We start from the raw sequence: 21,060 nt of genomic DNA on the forward strand, positions 1-21,060 counted from the left end.
CATACTAAATATCACAAAATGCACAAAAATACAAATTTTCAAGTAATTTAAATCATAAAAACTACATACTAAGTATCACAAAATACACAAAAATACAACTTCACAATTGAGAAAACATTACTCCACTATTGCCTTACAATTGTTTGATACTTCTAAATACATAATCTCCTTTTAGACTAGAACATAGGACTTAACTTTACAATTGAATGCTGTCGTTTGTTATTTCATTAAAAATATAGTAAGCCATCAGTATATTTTTTTTATAATTTGTTACAATATTCTCCCCTTGGTAAAATAAATCGTCCTCGATTGATACATTTTCCTTACAAAAATACATTATTTTCCTGAATGTTAATATTGCCCTATTCTATTGCAACTTGACCACAAGTAACACGATACTATATATCATATTTAACTCTCAAGTAATTAAGAACTTCAAAACTTCATACTAAATATCACAAAATGCACAAAAATACAAATTTTCAATCAATTAAAATCATAAAAACTACATACTAAGTATAAAAAAATACACAAAAATAAAACTTCACAATTGAGAAAACATTACTCCACTATTGCCTTACAATTGTTTGATACTTCTAAATACATAATCTCCTTTTAGACTAGAACATAAGAGTTAACTTTACAATTGAATGCTGTCGTTTGTTATTTCATTAAAAATATAGTAAGCCATCAGTATATTTTTTTATAATTTGTTACAATATTCTCCCCTTGGTAAAATAAATCGTCCTCGATTGATACATTTTCCTTACAAAAATACCTTATGTTCCTGAATGTTATATTTCCCTATTCTATTGCAACTTGACCACAAGTAACACGATACTATATATCATGGTTTTTTTTTCTTCAAGTAATTAAGAACATCAAAACTACATACTAAATATCACAAAATACACAAAAATACAACATCACAATTGAGAACACATTACTCCACTGTTGCCTTACAATTATTTGATACTTCTAAATACATAATCTTCTTATCGACTAGAACAAAGGAGTTAACTTTACAATTGAATACAGTCATTTGTTATATGATTTAAAAATATAGTGTTAATATTGCCCTATGCTATTGAACTTGACCACAAGTAACTATACTATATATATATATATAACACCATACCATATATTAAAGTGCTGTTATCGTGAAATAAAACATGCTCAAGAGCACTGTACAAAAGAACCAATACCTGGAATATAAAATTACCAAACTTTAGAAACCTAATAATAATAACAACAGCAATAAAAGTAAAAAATGATATAAGACATAAACTATAAACATAAACTATAAAATATAAATCACAATAAAGAACATAAAAATATAAATATATATAATAATGGGCACAGTAATATGAATAAAAAAACGAATAAGATTAATACCCATATACAAGCCTAAAACGATAATTTTTCAAATGCTTCTTTAAAGTGTCAATATATGTGATATTTCTCAAGTGATGAGGAAGAGAATTCCAGAGTTTAGGACCTGCTGCACTGAACGAACAATCTCCATATGTGACTTTGTTAGTACGAGGAATTACTACAGAAAGATGACTTTGGGACCGTAATGCCCTAGCTGGGGTGTAGCGTTTCACCAAATCAGTCATATAGCTCGGATATTTATCATGAAGAATGCGAAGGCAATAGTGGAAGTATTGTTTCTCAAAAACTAAAAACAGCCTTTGGATGATGTGTTTAAAGTGTGCCAGTATTGTTTTCTTCCTCTTCAGATTTTAAATGCATATCTGTGAGTGTAAACATGTATAAGCGCCGAAGGAGTTTACTGAAGCACGACTGTCCATACCGTGTGAAAGGCAGGTGGAAAGATGATTCTCAGTACCGTATATCATATTTGTCCACCACTGTGTCATGTCAAAATTAACATCAAAGCGATGGTAATGACCGATTTCTATGTCTCATTCCAACTACAAAGCTGGAACAAGTGTTTACCATAATATTCCAAAGCGTGCTTCTATTCATTTCGTTTAACTTGGCCTAGGATGCGAACATGTACACAATGTATCTGTTAGGATACCAAACGCATACCAAAGAACGATCATCGTGCGTTCGAGAAACAATATTTTGCTACAGGTGAATAACTGCTATCCTTATAGGTGTCTCTAGCTTAGTCATTTGACTTTGAACCCAACAAACATATTGTTATGGTTCCGAATTTTCAGTTTGCTTATCTTAGAATCCAAATTTGTATACGTATTTTAAGGATAAGGATATCAACCGCACCAAAGAACGACGCTGAATGAGAGACAGAAGTACTGCCTAGTAATTACCTCCATCCTTATTAATGTATGTCGTTTACCTACTAACTTTGAACCCAAGTCTAACAACCACAGTAATGGTAAATGCACCGAGAACAATGGCGCTGGTTTTTGTAGTGCACACGCGCATTTTCCATTCAACAGACTTTGCCCTCTGAGACCTGCTGTTTGATACAGTATCCATTATGAGGTATGCGATGTAGAACATTTTCATATAACGCATTAATCAGTAATAATAGCCACAATGGATTTACAGTTCGTTGTTACTGTTGATCTGTGTTACAAGAAAATGAATTTGATTATATAAATTATCTAATCCTAACTAGTAATACCTATCATTCATTACTGTATAACAATTATTATTAACGTGAGAGTGTCGGTACTACTTCAACCACTCAAAGAGAAAAACATCTTTAATAATATATAAGATCCACTGGCAGGGCCAATTTCTTTTCTGGTTGCAATTGTCACAGTAGACATTTAAAAATTGGAAATAGCCGCAATCTAAATGGTCTAATTTGTTTTCCGTAGTTTTCGCTAGTTCATAGGCTAAATTAGCATATGTATAGCCGAAAGTTTTTAGATCTATTTAACAGGAATAGTCCCTATTGGCACGTTGCCAATGAACTAATATTCCAAAACTTCCAAACGTCACAAGTTATAATGAGTCAGGTAGTTAGCTATACAATAGGAACAAAATGAGTCCAACTTGGTAGGGTATTGTTTATACACTTGTGTATCGAGGTATATAAGTATATTGTGTGATTCGGGGTTGAGATCCAGAACTGGTATCAATATTCTACGCAGAAAGTTATAAGGTTCAGGCCGTGAATACCGCATAGGGCGAAGTATTATCATATTAGTTTGACTACCTTCCAAAGCTATAGACAAGAGCACGTGGCGTCTGTCATATGGGAAGCAGTGGGAACTTTTTAAAATTACACCGCAACCTTGCCAAATAACATAACAAACGTATTTAAGACTTGGAGCATCCTTCTTGGAAACCAACCCAACGTCTATGTCCTGGACACTGTTAGCCATCTTGTATGGCAGCTAATCCGGGATTCCTGTCTGGCCCGACGAACTACCAGGAACAGACCTGAAAGTGGCCCCATACACGCGACGTTTTTACCCACTTTGAACTACGGATAGTATGAACATTATGGTTTAACGTTGCAAGAGGACAGTAAGCTGAAACAAGAGGGGCAATATAATAGAGTGTGCAATATAACGTAACCAGCAAATAATATTCAATATTTAATTATAAGTTAATTCATTTGTTTTGGTGTAGTTTGATGTTAAAATTAGTGCAATAAGACGGGTAATAATAATTATTTACTAACTTTGACAGCGTGTTGTTGTATTTTGTTGATTGTGATAGTGTAAACACCCCAGTATTTGTAAGGAAATCTGCGAACCCACATGTCCTAGCAATACAGCCGTGACAGCAATATATTACTTACTTATTGGGTATCTAAAGTGTGTGATGAGATATCAGCAATGATATACAGAACTGTCAGTGCAGATGCACAGAATATGTCTTCTAGTTCAATATTGGAATACACAATGTAGAAGTATTAATCTATTCAAACTAGTGCAAACTATATATTGATACTATTCAGTATCAATATATAACATGATTAGGCTAGTTGAAGTCAATTTTAATCCTGCGTAACTGGTTTAACCGGTCTTTGCTTCCACATGATTGACACCTAGTGTTTCACAAGATATTCACAATGAAAGGCCGCAGCCTGCTCAAAAGTTCACGTTAACGAATAGAATACGAATCCACTCCTCAGGTTAACATGAGAGTCACAACGTTAATTGAAATTATTTTACATTTACTGAAGCATTAAGGCACTATACTGTTTTCTTGTGTAACAATTTAAAGGGAATGGTTCGTTGGTACCTGAATGTGACTTGTCAATTTGGGTATAACAAAAGTTAGTATATACAAAATTCTTCTCTTTATTGCAATTCATGTAGATTACTTCCTCTGGTTCGGTCGTTCTTATTTGGATTGGCGTTTTGTCTATATTTCGACTCATGAAGGCTTATATTTTTCAAGCAACTCTTCTTGTAAATCAACTCTTCCTGCTTTTCTCAAAGCATCTGCGAGAACGTCATAAGTTGCAGCGCTAGCTCTTTTCCTTTTCCACACAAGTAGCATTTGGTATGTCGTCTCCTTGAGATTTGGATAACTCTTTTGTTCGAGGTTTTCGAGTTGTTCCTCAGTCAACTGAAGCTTCCTTCCAACATCCATCCAGCATTTGCCAATATTTTCTGATAAGTCCTTTGAAAACGAAAAATAAGAGAAAAGTATACTCCTATCAAGACATTGTTTATGTTCTGGATAACCATCGTGAATAAAATCATCTTAGGAGGTTATCCTCATTATTTCCTAATTAAAACCACAAATAAAGTTATGTAGGGACTCATATACTTACATGTCTCTACTCAAATTATGCACTTCCCTATCTACCTTATTTGCTTACATAATGGAAACGTTTAGCACTGCGCAGCAACGAACCGACATTAGACATCTTTAACTCTGTTTGAACGGTAACGAACCGCCGGGCTGCTGCTCTTATTCGGTAGAATCGTTTGACATGACGTATGCGGCTAGGCATGTAGGTTCAGCAAGATGATGTATGGATGAAACCCCCCCACACCCCCCCCCCCCGCGCGCCTTGAAAAAAAGTGATGTTAATATTCCGGTAATCTCGGGGGTACATCGATCAGAAGATTAAGCATGACAGCAAACACGATCTTCTGGGCCATCTCTCTGACGCCTAAATGTGGAGAATACGCTGTGGCACAGTGCATGAGAGAGGAAGCTAACATTTCATCTCAAATAAATGAAACATTGTGTGTTCATCGCCTGTGCATGACACGTCCCGTAGAATAAGGCTACGTCTGGGGGAGGTTCCCACACGTTGATGTCAGTGTAATTGTGGCAGATTGTGAACCCAATTTCATTAATCTCGACTTAAACCTCGATTCAAAACGCAGATGTTTTTGTTCAAAACGATAAATTTTGAACAAGGAGGCAGTGAAATCAATATAAGTAAGAAATTACAATAACGATATCGAAGACATTACGCGATAAAGGTTTGTTTTGATATACAGTTTCGCATTATCTTTGCATTGAAGGCCTTATTGGTCAATACTTAATAAATTGCAATCTATTTTGCTTAAATTACCGTTTAAGTTACTCTTCGTAGAATATAGCAACGGATACACAGTTACCTGAAGAAACTTGTTGCGAACTTTGGTGTGTGAAATTGCTGACGGTAGTTTTTCTTGTGAATCTGCAGTACCATTCCTCGTTGAAGGTATGATTGCTTCAGCTCTTGACAAACTGGATTCCTTGTAAGATAATAGCATATCAATACTATATATTATAAGTTCGAGACCTGTATACACATCCCATTGTTTCATGATTAACAACACATACTCCTTTGCAATGGACAATTACGTGCATATATTGCAAGAACAACACCAAATACTAAACGTTTTTGCAAACATCCTAACTGAAGTTTAGTTATCAGTAATAATAATAATCAGCACTTATTTTACGACGCTTAAGCGACCACAAATGTGGGAGAAACCTGTAAGGGCTAATGGATTACAACTTACACGACTGGTGGCTTCTAATTCAACATTTTAATTTTAATTTTGGATCTTTTTAAATTAAGACATTCATTTCAGATGGGAAAACCGTAGATTGCTCTTGGATGAAATACCCACCTTATTATGACCGGGCCGGGTATCGAATCTGGAACCTCCCGATTACTAAGCCTTATTACTTAAAATGCCACCGCCTTTATCCACTCGGCCACAGCACCGGTATATAGAGATGTAGCTATAGAGATGTAGCGTTACTCTAAAATTGATGTCTCGCTCTATTTATGTAGTGTACTTCTTAGACACATATATATATACGCACATACATACATATACACACATACACGCACATATACAGATACAACATTGAACATCGTGAGAATGGGGGTTGTGAGAGAACAAATACAGATGACATCTCTACAGCTGCCGTTAAATGTACACCATTTGTAATACAATATTAGAAATAAGTAAAACATTGAACATAGAAGGATACACTTTGCTAAAAGCATTAACATATATTCCAAAAAGAATAACTAAAGCGTAGCAACTTACCTTTAGTGAGAACAATAACTTCACAAGATTCGACCCTTGGCCAGCTTTGAAGAAACATGCACATCCGTCTGTTTCGTCGGAGGTCATCTTATTCAGGACAAACGTACAGAAACTTTCTTCCGTAATCGAAACTGTGCTAAAATTGATAATCTTTGAAGGCAAATAAGCAGAAGTTACATGAAGTTGTCATTAATTGAATTTAACATACTTTAACTTACTTGGGATATCAAAGTACATTTATGAATATGTAGGCATAAGTAGTAAGTTTTGACATGTTTCTAGGTTGCGGGTTGCTTGATACTAGCAAGATTCGTGGTCATTATTTCTATTCCTTGGTCTAAGTTCTTTAGAGGAAATATAAACGACAGCATTAATGCAAATTTCGGGTTTTTTATCAATACATTTGTAGAGACAATTTTTTTTTCGAATAATGTCATCATTTGTTCATCTATCTTATTGGCAAAACTGATAACTGTATAAAGTAATATAAGTAATAAAGTAATACTTATGTGACTTTGAAATTATTTTAAACGGATCTACTATTAAATAACTACGGGGTAACATTGCATCTTCAGCCTATTGTACCAAGACTTCTGCCTTATTTTGCACAGTTTCTATGAAATGATGGAAACCGAGCCGGCAATAAGCTAAGTAATAGACTTACAAGCAGAATGCCATATACGATACGTTTGAAGAACATTTGTTTTGCATGAAAACTGTCACCACAGGATCATAATACTAAAATTTTGATAAAGCCATTTCTTCCATTGGCACTGAAAATTGAAAATTGATGGATGTGGTGGTCACTTTAACTTCATTATTTGTGCAACTTTTTTGTGCAGGCTGTAGTTAGACTACGGTATTGCTACTCCCCTACAAACAATGAGTGTTATACACATATACACATATGTCATAGTTTGTATGTTAATTGATGATTCAGAAAGATTATGTGACATTTTCTATTACAAATATGTGTTTTTGTTGGTAATAAAGTAATCGGATGAAACAAACAAACATTATTCAAGCTTAATAACATGATAGTTTTGAGCTAATTTATTTAACAATAAACTATTTCAACCAACCTGTGCAGTTTCTTCTTCGTTATATGTCCAAATAGGTGATACTTTTTCAAGCAAAACTGTCAGAGGCAATTGCCCTTCTTTGAAAAACACTGCGGGTTTCTCATGCAACACAGTAGCATTATTCAATTTGGGAAACTTTTGAGAGTATACAGAGAGAAAATGACAGTGTAAGGTTGTGAAACAATGTCATTGATTAAGGTTGTTGTAGTGAATCAAAGAATGGTTAAGGTTAGATGGTAGATGCCATATCCCTTCCACATAATGTAAACTGTGTCTGTACAACGGTAGCTTATTACAAGATGGGTAAAACACAAAGTGTACCGTTTAGATAAAAGCTGTCTTTGCTCACTATTACATATTTATATGATTAGTAAGATGTTAATGGTCCTAATTAGTTTTCATTAGATAAATATTAATATAAAACAACATCATTAATAATGAAGAATTACTTTTCCTGCACCGACGTTTTTGCTACTTTAAACTCTCATAATGAAAATACATATAGCTTGCAGCACTGAAACAAAGACAATTTGAACGTTGATATTCTACATGGTATCTCAGATTCTCATAATATTAGAAAAACCTTTACTGATAAAAGCTTCTAACGAATTTAAATATTACTATATATGCCACTGACAGAAATAGACAGTTTTCTAGAGGCTTAACGATTTAAGGGGAAAAAAGGCTATTTTCAGCCGTATTGCACTATTTAACAGTTTTTTTTTTTACACAGGTCGAGTTATTTAAACTTGCTTACCTCTTGGCAGCTTGGTAACCGCCAGTAATACCCTATATCAAGAAATATTTCATTTTCAGTAGCAGAACGCTTAGCGGCATACAACATAATCCTCTTTGCCTCGACTATATCATCACCAATTTTATATTTCTTCCAGCTGAAATTGTAAAGCCGCATCACACAGGTTTCATTAGTAACATCACACTGAGTATTTATTTCCTCTTCCCATTGTGGTTGGTTGCCTAAGACAAAAAACGAATATGTGATAAAAAAAAGTAGAATTGAACATCGAAGAAAGGTCCTGATTATAAAACTGAAATCATTACCCAGAATAAAACTTGTGCCCTCTTTCTTTAGAAACGTTCAACACAACTCGTATTCACTTACGCATAAACTTAAAAATGAATAAGATATGTCAAATTGCTTTGGTAAGTACCTCGGTTTTCAGTCTTGCCGTACCCTCACTCATGCTCTTGTTATTAGTGACCTTGGTCATTCGAATTGTTTATACAGTGGATTACCTAATTATCTTATCAATAAGCTACAACGTGTACATAATACTGCTGTTACTGGTGTATAGAGGTTTATTCATGCACCATCTAGCACGCTCTGCAACAGATTCACTGGTTGCCTATCAATTACCGAATACAGTGTGAAGTTCTTACGCTTCCCTAAGGACACGGGACCTTGCTATCTTTAGGATTTGCTGTCTATTAGGACCGGTGGCTATATTCACTCGATCATCTAATCGTTCTGATCTCTATGTTCTCGGGTTCACTATTAGTTAGGAGAACGCTCTTTTTGCATTATTGCTTTTAAACTCTAGAATAGTTGGCTTGTTTAAATATGTAGTAGTGACACAATTTAAATTTTATGAAGAGGTTAAAAACTGATTTTTTTTTTAGTCTTTATTATTTGCTCTTACGTTTGTCTATCTTACTGCTTTGATTTTGTATAGTTTGGTTTTCACTTTGATGCTTTATAAATCTGTTCAATGATAAGAATAATCACAGGCTATTCATGTATCGTGATTGTAACGTTGGTGAATGAGTACATGTAACATTTCGCTGTATCATTTGCAACCCAAAATATGCCACAGTCATTCATTCATGGGGTCACACCATTTTATTGTTCAAAGAAAAAATAATAATCCACCTTCTTCATGGCGACTGCTGTATACCGTTGCTTTCCAAACACATCTTTTCTTGAGAACCAAACAGTGAGGTAATGTCAATGTTGCTGGTTTTAAAAGCTTAACGTTATTGGGAAGGAGTTCCACCACTACTGATGAGTTACTAGCAAACGATAATTCAGGTTCATCCAGATAATGATGTGGTAATATTCTCATTCGGATAAAATATTCACGTCGCAGAGCACCGGGGGGTATTCTTAAGCTGACACCGGTATTTGGAATCTCTAGCGTTCCACCGTATGTGCCGATTATTGATTCTGCTCTCATGGAACGAGAATCACCTAACGAAAAGAAAAAGAAAGAAATGAAATATATAGACAGTTGAAATATTCTTTATATTTAACAGACTACTGTTTTTATTAGTTTCACTGATTTATCGATATTCATAATTAACTTTCTCGTTTTATATATAGTACTCGATGGCGCGATTATCGATGGTTCATGCTTTACACGTGGACCAAGATCGTACCAAATCCGTGTCCTATATTTAAGTGTGAAGAGATTCATCTTGGTTCCATCATTTGATTGCTCGTCATTTTGTTATTTAACGGAATAATTTTTGGCTTTGTAACCTTTGACGATCTCTTAATTTGTTCCATTGCTTTCAATACAATCGCCAACAAGTTCTCAAAAAACAAATGATGTACACTATGATACGCAGATACCAATGAGGTGTTTAGTCCTTTAATACATGTCTTTCAACCGTTAGCAGTTTATTACACAACTTACCTTCGTGCTTCTTAATGTTCTCGCCTGTATGAATTAGCACTTCATCTGCAGACGTCACCTGCTCATGGTGAAAGTAAGGAACAATTATACCAGGATCGTTTATTCAGATAACAGAAGTGACATTCGTGCTGTATAAGCCTCAGTTATTATAAAACAAAACGGTTCTCTTTGATACTGTAGAATGATTTATTGCTCGTACCATATTTGTTTTTGTGATAAATCCAGCTACAAATCACTAGTATCACCAAATTGGTTTGCCATTGCTGTCAATCCACTGCAGAAAACTCAATTTCAAGATATCAATGCGCAATAAATTTGTAGTATATTACAATAAACATGTGATGCATACATTTGACTAAGCTATCGCACATGTCATATCACAATTAACTGAATATAGTAGGCAGGTGCACCTTCTCAACTCATTAAAAAAAACCAGATCTTAGTAAAGATTGACGGATCAACCTGTCCGGATCGTGACAATAAATTGATAATTTTTTGCACTTTTTTGAATGAATAAAAGATATATTTTTGTAATGCTATTAATGCCTTAAAACTTACACTTCCTTCTTCAAATTTTCCTTTGTCTGATAAACGCTTCTTTTTTACTACAAATTCTTCGGCCTCCTCTTTCATCTCTGGTTTGGTGGTGAAGAGGTAAGTAATGAAATTAACAAGGAAACACGGAAAGAAATAAGAAAAACAAATACTTCAAAATACACGTGCTCATTGAAGCTAAATAAAAGATAAAAGAAAAGGAGTGGGGGGGGGGGGGGGGCAAAACCGTGATGGATTACCCATTCCGTTTCACTCATTTCTTTTTTTGAGATATCTATCATTGGAAATTAAAATACGAACTTGCATGGTCCGAACCTTTGTATTGTTCATTCTTCGGAATGACTTTTCCAAAGTATGATTTTCAAAGTATAGTGGTTAAAACTACATACCTGTTTTGTATGTTCGTTTATGCAGGTTGGGCATAATTATTCGTCTTGGAAACAGTATCTAATTGGTAAAAGCACAATTCAAGCATTGGATACAGCTGTAACACAAAGAAAAACTTACAAAATGAAAGCAAACGAGTATCTGAAACTTAAATTTGAATTTCCCATCAAAGTATCTTTTTCAATATTTACAAGCAGAAAACAGATTTAATAAGTTCACTTCCCCCATTTCGGTATTTAAATTAACTACATTTGCTCCGAATTGCGTAAAAAGTGCATAATATGTACATCAATCAAATAGTATATGCGACACCTTATTGTCTACGAAATGTAACTCACAGCTCAATTTTGTAACTTTGATTGCACAATTATTACCCGTTCATACACAATAAGCAAACTTGACTGCACAGGTTCCGATGGGTGCAAAGCAACGGGAACAAAAGGAATGATTGCTTTATAGGCTAATTACAGTCGTTCAGCAATTGTGTACCCTGTTATTTGCTGAGAGTACAGGGGTGTGGCGAAGCCCCCGAAAGCGGCACAATTTTCAGACTGTTCTTGGCATCTGCTAGTTACTTTGAGGCACATAAATACGAGCAAGAAAGAAGAATGGGGTAAAGAGAGAATAAGAAGAGAATGAAATGAAATGAGTGAAACGAATGAAATGAGAAGAGAATGGAATGGAATGAGAAGTTTGACGTAGTTTTGCTAACATCGAGTTATCAAGATAGTTGATACTGTCGCACATTGTAGAAAATTCGAACTAAAAGCAGGTTTGGTGTCACGTGTTGAAAATTATTTGACAGATATTGATTTTAGTTGCTCATTTTTCGCTGTTTTGTTTTGAGTGGACATGAATCCAACGTTCCCCACATGAGTTGCAGAATTAAAGAAAAACTGTGAGAGGTGTGTGTATTTTAACTATGATGTCTCTATTTTGAAAAATTGAGTGAATGTCTCATGAAACACGAATTACCTACTTTTAATTTCTTACTATATCGTTAGTTTCTCTGTATCCGTTAGCGGTTACTAATCGAATACGAAACTGAGGCAATCCGAACGTTGACAGGTGAAACTGGCCGCTGTTTTATACTAACATTGTCAGTAGACAGACCAGTTTATCTCTTCAATTTCATTAACTAATGTGTTCCTCGTTGACGGTTATGTGATGATGTTTACATCCAAACTTTATTGCATCTAATACCAAGTATAGCCTTTAAGAGTTAGCCCTTTGTGTTGAGAGAATTTATTTACACTACGGAAACACTTTTGCATCATCACATGATATTAAATGATGTTAATATATCACTTTTATTTTGCAACAATACAAGCGACTTTTGTATTGTTTTTTTTTGTCAGTTCCATTCACAGTAAGAAACCTGTGAAAAAAATTTTCACGAAAAAATAAATGAACTCAGGATTTACTAATAAGTAATTTAAAAATAGCTTCTTTGAACTTGTTGAACTAGTGACAAATATGATTGGCACATCAGCAGAGTTGAATAAAGTAATCGTTAAGCATCTGCTAGGTAGGAGGGTTGACAGATGATTATTTTAGAGATATAGTCGAATATTGTGTGAGTCTTCTAACACACCACGTCGACAGACTAAATCTTGTAGTATTTAAAAGTATATCAGTTACTTTGTTAAACTTTTCTTTGACTCTGTGTGAAGGAAGAAATTTAAGACCCACCTAAACTTGACAGGAGAACAGTGCTATCATCATTTCGAGATATTAATTTGTAACTGGTTTATCTTCGTTCCTGTTCTTTACACATCAGTTATAAATCTTTCCTCCCTGATGAGAATCAAAGTCTTAAAATCTTATTTCTTTGTTACATAGTAACAACGCCTTCCATGTTAATAAATTACCGTTACTATTTCACAGGAACATGAATCCCTGTTTCGCTTACCTCTTCTTCCGAATTGTAATCGATCTGAAAAAAGGGAAAGGTTATTTTTATAAGTTGTTAAAATTTTGTTTCAAAAACATATAATAAGGAGGAGCCCCCCCCCCCAAAAAAAAAAAAATAAAAAATAGAATGATATATCTTCACAAATATCGCAATAAACTATTCCTGGCAGGTATACGAACATCTGCAATGAGCACACTTCAGTCAATATAGGAGACAACGTCGTTACTGTAAGATCCACAGATTTAATAACATGAATACATTACATCAGCTTTACAGGGAAGACAGTAAAGTCTTACGCCATTCATAACAAAGTGTGTGACGTCACTGAAAGATTCACAGGCTTAATAACATGAATACATACATCTCTCTTTCCTCCCTGATGAGAATCAAATCTGAATACTGCTATTTCTTTGTTACATAGTAACGCCTTCCCTGTAATAAGTTACTGTTACTAATTAACAGGAACATGGTTCCCTGTTTCTCTTACCTTTTCTCCCTCATTGTAATCGATCTGAAAGAAGAGAAAGGTTTTTTTCATGAGATGTTGCAATTGTGTTTCAAAAACATATAATAAGGCGGAGTCAAAAAAAAAACATAAATTAGAATGATATATCTTCACAAATATCGCAGTAAACTAATCCTGGCGGGTATACGAACATCTGCAATGAGCACACTTAAGTCAATATACAGGCGCGTATCCAGGATTTTCAAACCCGGGGGGCGCGAATTACTATCTAAGCGGAGCGCCAAAATCGGTTGGCGCGCAGCGTACAAGAAAATTTCTTGTTTTGAAACCCCTCAGATCACCGGAAACGGCACTTCTCGGGCTTGAAATGACCAACCAGATGTACACTTTTTGCCTGAGAACCAAGTATTTCCTAATAGTTTTTTTTTTTCCATCCATAACCTTTTTGAAGATTGTCAACCCGGCACACATCATGTTCGACTTGATCGCGCTTCTGTGGGTCTTTGCTTTTGTAGGTGATTCTACGTCGCGGCCCACAATAGCCGTCATCCCCACTTTTCAAGGTTTTAAGCCCCATATTTGTTCAGAATTTGAAAATTCACATTTCTCGTGAATAAAGTCACTTCAAAACATACCCATAATGTTGTACAAAATTTCATCTATGGACAACCAATATAGAAAAAACTTCCTTCAACCCCTAACAGACCGGTCAAAATTGCACGAGTAGAGGGAAGTGTGATGTAGAATGTTGGTCAGAAATTTTCGAAAATTCAGACACAGTTAATTTATTAGTGTACAAATATTAAAACCTGTTATAACGGCTATTATAAAACTTGGTTGAAGGAAATGAAAAAATAGCAGATATTTCCTTCAACCGAACACTACACACATAGGCGTAGGAGGCGCGGCAGCAGTGGCGGAGCTAGGGGTATTGGTCAAGAGTGGCGAGAATGGTCTGAAGGGGCGCTTTCGACACTATCTAAGCGGAGCGCCACCACTGGTTGGCGCGTAGCGTACAGAAAATTTTTGAGTAAAGATACTCCCTAGATCGCAGGAAATGACCCTTTCGGGGCCTGGCTAATTTGCAGATAAACGAAGAATAAGGTGTCATCGCCAAATTACACCAACAAAATGTGACAAATGTCAATAAGTAGATGAGAGCGCAATAAAAAAGTCAATAATCTAGAATAATTAAAAAGTGATAAAGAACTGAAAAAGGCGCCAGCAGTCTATTTGAGTCCGTCAGAAGGGCATCCGCCCCCTGACCATATGGACGCTCCGCCACTGCGCGGCGGGGGTGCAGGCCCTAATTCGCCATTACTAATGTAAAAGAGAGTTTTGACATAATTGGACCTCCATGCTTTTTATACATCTACATGAGACATGTCGTTGTTTACATTAGCATCCCGCGGTATACTGCGCAATTTTAACGGACTGTACATGATGGCATGCTATGTAATAACCGATGCTTGCTTATATGATATTGACATTGCCACGTTGAACGCGCGCTTCGCGCGCGAAAATTTTTTGTTTATTGATTCAGGCAAGTCGGACAGTTTTGAGGCTTTTCATCCTGGAGCGCCACTTTCATGCTCACTGATATGATGTGATATCTGCTGTTTGCGTTACAAATTCGAACAAGCGCCTAGCGAGGAATTTGCCAATGAGGGACGAAGCCTGTAGGCAAATTATCTGAGCGTAGCGCCACCATAGGTTGGCGCGAAGCGTACAAGAAAATTTTAGCCGAAAATGCCTCCCAGATCGATGGAAATGGCACTACCCAGGACCATTTGTTAGCGCGAAAGCGTACAAGCAAATTTTGGCCGAAAATGTCTCCCAGATCGCTGGAAATGACACTTCCCAGGCCTTGTAAGTTGCCTCTAAGCACTTTCTATTTTGAAATTACTTAGCGATATCATTTAAAAATGCTGAATGGGGGGGGGGGGGGCGGGCGGTCGCCCCATCCCAAAATGCGTCATGTTCCCCGACGACACGGTCGAGTTCGAGACCAGCCACAGTTGGTTTCATAGCACAATTCTACACACGCGTTATGATAGACCATATATAGTATATAAATAGATCATTAGTGAGAGAGGAAAATGGAAACGTCAAAAAAAGGAGTTGTAGGTGTAAGGGGTAAGGTGAGTCACACTTTTACGAAATCATTGATCCGTCACTGGCTACCCTTCAGCGCTGTAATGATGTCACTGTTCCTCTCTCTCTTCCCGGTGTCTTCACGTTTTGCTTTTACTCCCTCTTTTTCTCCTTTTTCTCTCTTTCTTCTTTTTCTTTTCCCTTCCTTCCTCTCCTTCTCCTCTTTTTTCCCTTCCTTTTTCCTTTTTTCTTCTCTTTTTTTCTCTTCTCTTTTTCTTACCCGGGGGGCGCGCGCCCCCAACGCCCCCCCCCCTGGATACGCACCTGATATAGGAGACGAAGTCGTCACTGTAAGATTCACAGACTTAATAACATGAATACATACATCAGCTTTACAGGGAAGACAGTACAGTCTTAAGCCATTCATAACAAACTGTGTGACGTCATAATGATGAACTTCTCACTGAGATGATCATGTGGATACCATGGACGAAAAAATGACGAGTAGGGAAAATAAGCAAGTATTCAAAGATAGAACACAGAACATCGTTGTTGGTCATGTAAAGATATTCATGAACGTTTGGAAAAACAGTTGCCAGATAAACACATAAAATAACAGACATCAGGGGAATATTAAGTAGACTAGTGTAGATATGTCAACATTGAACAATTTCATGAAGTATAATAAGACCTTCATAGATTTTTATTTCTAATTTATTTTAAGATGATTACGGTTTAAACCCAAGAATATACCCTGTTTTTCTTTTGTAGTTTCTCTCTGTGTCTCTTTCCCCATCAGCCAGTCCTCCACGTCATCGAAAAAAAAGTTTTAAAAAAACACAGAAACTTTTGAAACTAAAATATTAATTTTGAGGATCATTGAAAAAACATTTATAACACACTTCCAACATTTAACGGTTACAAACACTTGCACGAAAGAAAAAAAAATCATGTATTGCGAATTTCGATTCCTCCAAATACAAAGAATCAAACGAGTAAAGTCGCATACATGCGCTAACTTCTTCAATGATGTCAAGCGTATTTTACGCACGTTTAAGAAATCTCAAATTGTTGGGAAGTTAAATTATAAAAAAGGGCCTCTTTTTTATAATGTTCTTATAATGTGACAAGTCATGGTAGTTACTATAGTTGCTGCAGCAAATGAATTTAAATAAAAGAGTTTATTACATCAACGGTTACTTCCGGTTGACAATAACATTTTTGACCAGAAAGGTTAAGTCAGCTAGCAGGCTAGTGGCAGCGTCTACCTCCCCCCCCCCCAAAAAAAAATTGAATATTATGTTGATGTGTATGTTATATATATATGAATCGGAGAAGGACGGAGATTCCAAATTTTTCATAAGCGTGGTAGCGAAAATGGGGTAAAGGGAGATTAAAAAATTGGAAGGTTGACGTAGTTTTGCGAATATCGAGCTATTTAGATGTTGATACTGTCGCACATTGTAGAAAATACACACTTAAAGCAGGAATATCTGTCACGTGTTAAAATTTATGTGACAGATATTGTTTTTAGTTGCTCATTTTTTGTGGTTTCGTTTGGACTGGACATGAATCAAACGTTTTCCACATGAGTTGCAGAAATAAAGAAAAACTGTGAGATGTGTGTGTATTTTTATTATGATGTCTCTATTGTGAAAGAACTGAATGAATGTCTCATGAAACACGAATTACATACTTATATTGTTAGTTTCTCTGTATAGCGGTTACTAATTGAATACGAAACTGGGGCAATCCGAACGTAGAAGGGTGAAACTGGCCGCTGTTTATGAAAATATTTTAAAACTTTTATTTTGTTGACGGTTTAATTTTCGACATCCAAAGGCAATTTGCTTCCTTAATCCATTAACATGAAAATAGCTATAGATGTAATTAATTAATTAATATTGTTCCTGCATTTCCATGGCTTCGTCTAACAGTTTGGCCAAGATGTGTCTACGGACGCAATATATCGAGATTTATTACAAATATATTGAACTATGAGTGACTTGCAAAATTAAGAGGAAGAAATTTGGTGGAACAAAGACGTCAATGGTGAGGGATGGGGTGGGATGAATTAACATCTTTATCCAACTTTGGGTAACATATTGTAGTTTTAAACAATTTAGAAGGACGAATCCTCTCTCTCACCGCATTAAAACGAATGAACTACAATTCAAGTCAACTCATCTGTCGCCTGCATGATGAGTATACACACAATTTCCATTATTACAATTTCTTATATACAATGCTTTATGTAGCAATATTACGTCCTTGCTGCATGTGTAAGCTACCGTCGTATTTGATCGTAATTTAAATGGGCCATAGGATGGCAGATAAAACGTGCCTTGAAAACAACACTTATGTCCATTCTGGACAAACGTTGACATTATTCGATGCTTAATGCCAATAAGAACGTTATTTGTTAGCTGGATCAGCCAATTTTTCACTACATACAATTGAAAAGAGCAAAATAAAATATAAAATAAAAAGCAGAATGGAACCTCCTCAGTTGGTGTTATAGGTGTCATATGTTTGTACATTAGTTTAGGCAACGACATGATAACAATTAATGTTATCATTGAATATTCCAAATTCCATTGCTAGCTCATTTTGACTAACAATAGAAAGGGTTGGTACAATATTCAGAACTTGTCATATTGAAAAAACGACTATAAACCACAGTAAAAAACTAACAGTAACAAGTTGTGCTAAATATATAATCAATTAATGGAGATAAGAACCAGCGTAAACCCTCTCGAAATGTTACTTGAGGCTTTGAACTGGCACAAGTTTGGGAAGCATATCGCTCAATAATATTTTAAACTAGCTTCTTTGATACTTTTTGAACTAGCAATAGCAGCAACGCATCATAATTTGCACATTAGCAGAGTGAAATAAAATAATCAGTAAGCACCAATACAAGAGAATTTTAAAATGTGTGTTTTTTTTTTGTTCATTTCCTTTCACAGTCAATAACCTGTGTAAATTGAGTTTTCGAAGACAATTAAGGATTTACTTAACATTAAAACAAAGCTTCTTCGATACTTTTTGAACTAATAACGAATTATAATCTGCACAACAGCAGAGTGAAATAAAATAATCAGTAAGCACCTGCTGGAGGGGGGGGGGGGGGAGGCGGTTGACAAGTGATTTTTTTAAAGATATAAACGAAAGTTGTGTGAGTCTTCTAACACACCACATCGTCGGATTAAATCTTGTAGTATCCGTTTCTTTTGTTTAGCTGTTTTTTAGCTTTGCTTTGACTGTGTACGGAAGGAAGATACTTAAGCCGCACCTCAACTTGACTTTGAAAACAGTGCTATCATCTCTCTGAGAGATAATTTTGTAACTGGTTTATCTGTGTTACCTGTTCTTTACACATCAGTAATAAATCTTTCCTCCCTGGTGAGAATCAAATTCTAATACTGTTATTTCTTTGTTAAATAGTAACGCCTTCCCTGATAATAAATTACCGTTGCTAATTAACAGGAACATGATTCCCTGTTTCTCTTACCATTGCTCCAATAACGTAATCGGCCTGAAAGGAAAAGAAAGGTCATTTTCATGAGATGTTGAAATTGTGTTTCGAAAACAAATAATAAGGCGGAGCAAAAAAATAAATGAGAATGATATACCTTCACAAATATCGCAGTATACTATTCCTGAAGGGTAAACGCACATCTGTATTCAGCACACTTAAGTCAATATAGGAGACAGACTCGTCACTGTAAGATTCACAGACTTAATAACATGAATATATACATCAGCTTTACAGGGAAGACAGTACAGTCTTAAGCCATTCAAAACAAATTGTGTGACGTCATAATGACAAACTTCTCACTGAGATGATCAGATGGATACCATGGACGAAAATATGACGAGTAGGGAAAATAAGCAAGTATTCAAAAACAGAACAAAGAACATCGTTGTTGGATCAATTTAGTGTAAACGAAAGGATAAATTTGCTTACCCCACAAAGCAGCATATCGGTTCCCCCCACCCTTTCGTTTATATGGTCTGTTTATATTGTACTGCTAGTCATGTAAAGATATTGCCGCCTTCCCTGTTCATAAATTACCGTTACTTAGTAACAGGAACATGGATATCTGTCTCTCTTACCATTTCTCCTGGTAGATTACCCCGTACGTCACAGGTCTGGAAGGAATAGAAAAGTTATTTTTGGGAGATTCTGAAATTCAGGAACATGTGATAAGGCGAAAAAAAAGCAAAACAATATAAATGAGAATGATACATCTTCACAAATATCGCAGTAAACTATTTCTGGCGGGTAAACGCACATCTGCATTGAGCACACTAAAGTCAATAGAGGAGAGAGACTCGTTACTGTAAGAATCACGGACTTAAATACGTGAATACATACATCAGTTTTATAGGGAAGGCAATGTTAGTCTTAAACCCGTCACAACACACTGTGTGACGTCATAATGATGAACTTATCACTGAGATGATCAGATAGATACCATGGACGAGAAGATGACGAGTAGGGAAAAAAGGTTAGTATTCAAGATAGAACACAGAACATCTAGGTTGCATTAATTTAATGTAAAAAAAAAGATAAGCAAAAGCTTGCTTAGCCCACAGGGCAGCATGGTGGTTACCCCACCCCACCACCTTCGTCTTAGATGGTATGTTTCTATCGTACTGTTGGTCGTAATAGATATCCATGAAAGTTTGGGAAATACAGTTGTCTGATACAATAAGCGACACAAGGAGAGAATTAAATAGAATAGTGTAGATCTGTCAACATTGAAACATTTCATGAAGTATATTTACGCTACATAAATTTTACTTTCTGAATGTACCCTGTGTGTGTATGTTTAATTGGAAGTTTTTACATGCGTTCAATTCGACAATAGTCGACTCTCTCTGTGCAACGATAGGCAGGGAAATCTAGACCAGGAAGGGACGTTCTGTAAATGTAGGTATGATTAGAGTGGGCTTATGTAGCCGATGTGCCCTGTGTGTCATCTAGACTGACTTGAATTGGCAGAAACAGTGTGAGCTCGTCATTGCTTTGTCTCTATGTATTAGCCGGACTCGGAATTGGATTGAGTTGCTCGTATATTCTACCGAACTCTGTTCGAACTCGAGATTAACATCCTCGATCCAAGTGGTCTCGAACTTGGCTCGGTATTAGCAAAAAATGAGTGTTGAGGAAAATCAGAGTGTTTCTTCTACATACAAACATATTGAATGTTTCTGGTGGAAAGAGTACTAATAACAATAGGGACCATGTAAGGATACAAGGCCCGGATGTTGCATAACATTATCGTCGGCGTTTGAAGATAACTATAAAGACAATAATTGATTTGTCGATGGTGAATATTAAAAATCAACCACTTTACCAGTACCTTTCACCCCCACCTCCTCTCCCTCGGGCCCACGCTCTTCGAGATCCTATGTTTTTACATATAAG

At 35.8% G+C, this 21,060-nt stretch overlaps 2 protein-coding genes and 1 long non-coding RNA gene across 3 annotated transcripts in view; all 3 read right to left on the reverse strand.

The window, feature by feature from the left end:
• Nucleotides 1-21,060, reverse strand: part of LOC139978057 (receptor-interacting serine/threonine-protein kinase 1-like) — a 117,273-nt gene that overhangs the window by 31,740 nt on the left and 64,473 nt on the right. The window lies entirely within an intron of this gene.
• Nucleotides 1,120-8,848, reverse strand: LOC139978055 (uncharacterized). Its single transcript, XM_071988006.1, has 5 exons — nt 8,307-8,848; nt 7,550-7,684; nt 6,468-6,617; nt 5,538-5,657; nt 1,120-4,581 (listed from the first exon to the last, which is right to left on the reverse strand). The coding sequence occupies exons 1-5, from the start codon at nt 8,460-8,462 to the stop codon at nt 4,333-4,335; spliced, it is 810 nt and encodes a 269-aa protein (XP_071844107.1). The 5' UTR covers nt 8,463-8,848; the 3' UTR covers nt 1,120-4,332.
• LOC139978043 (uncharacterized) lies at nt 10,205-12,326 on the reverse strand. Its single transcript, XR_011796887.1, has 3 exons — nt 11,151-12,326; nt 10,765-10,841; nt 10,205-10,264 (listed from the first exon to the last, which is right to left on the reverse strand). It is a non-coding gene; the product is annotated as an uncharacterized lncRNA (long non-coding RNA).

The sequence above is a fragment of the Apostichopus japonicus genome, chromosome 12 (assembly GCF_037975245.1).
Source record: "Apostichopus japonicus isolate 1M-3 chromosome 12, ASM3797524v1, whole genome shotgun sequence".
Classification (NCBI taxonomy): Eukaryota; Metazoa; Echinodermata; class Holothuroidea; order Aspidochirotida; family Stichopodidae; genus Apostichopus; species Apostichopus japonicus.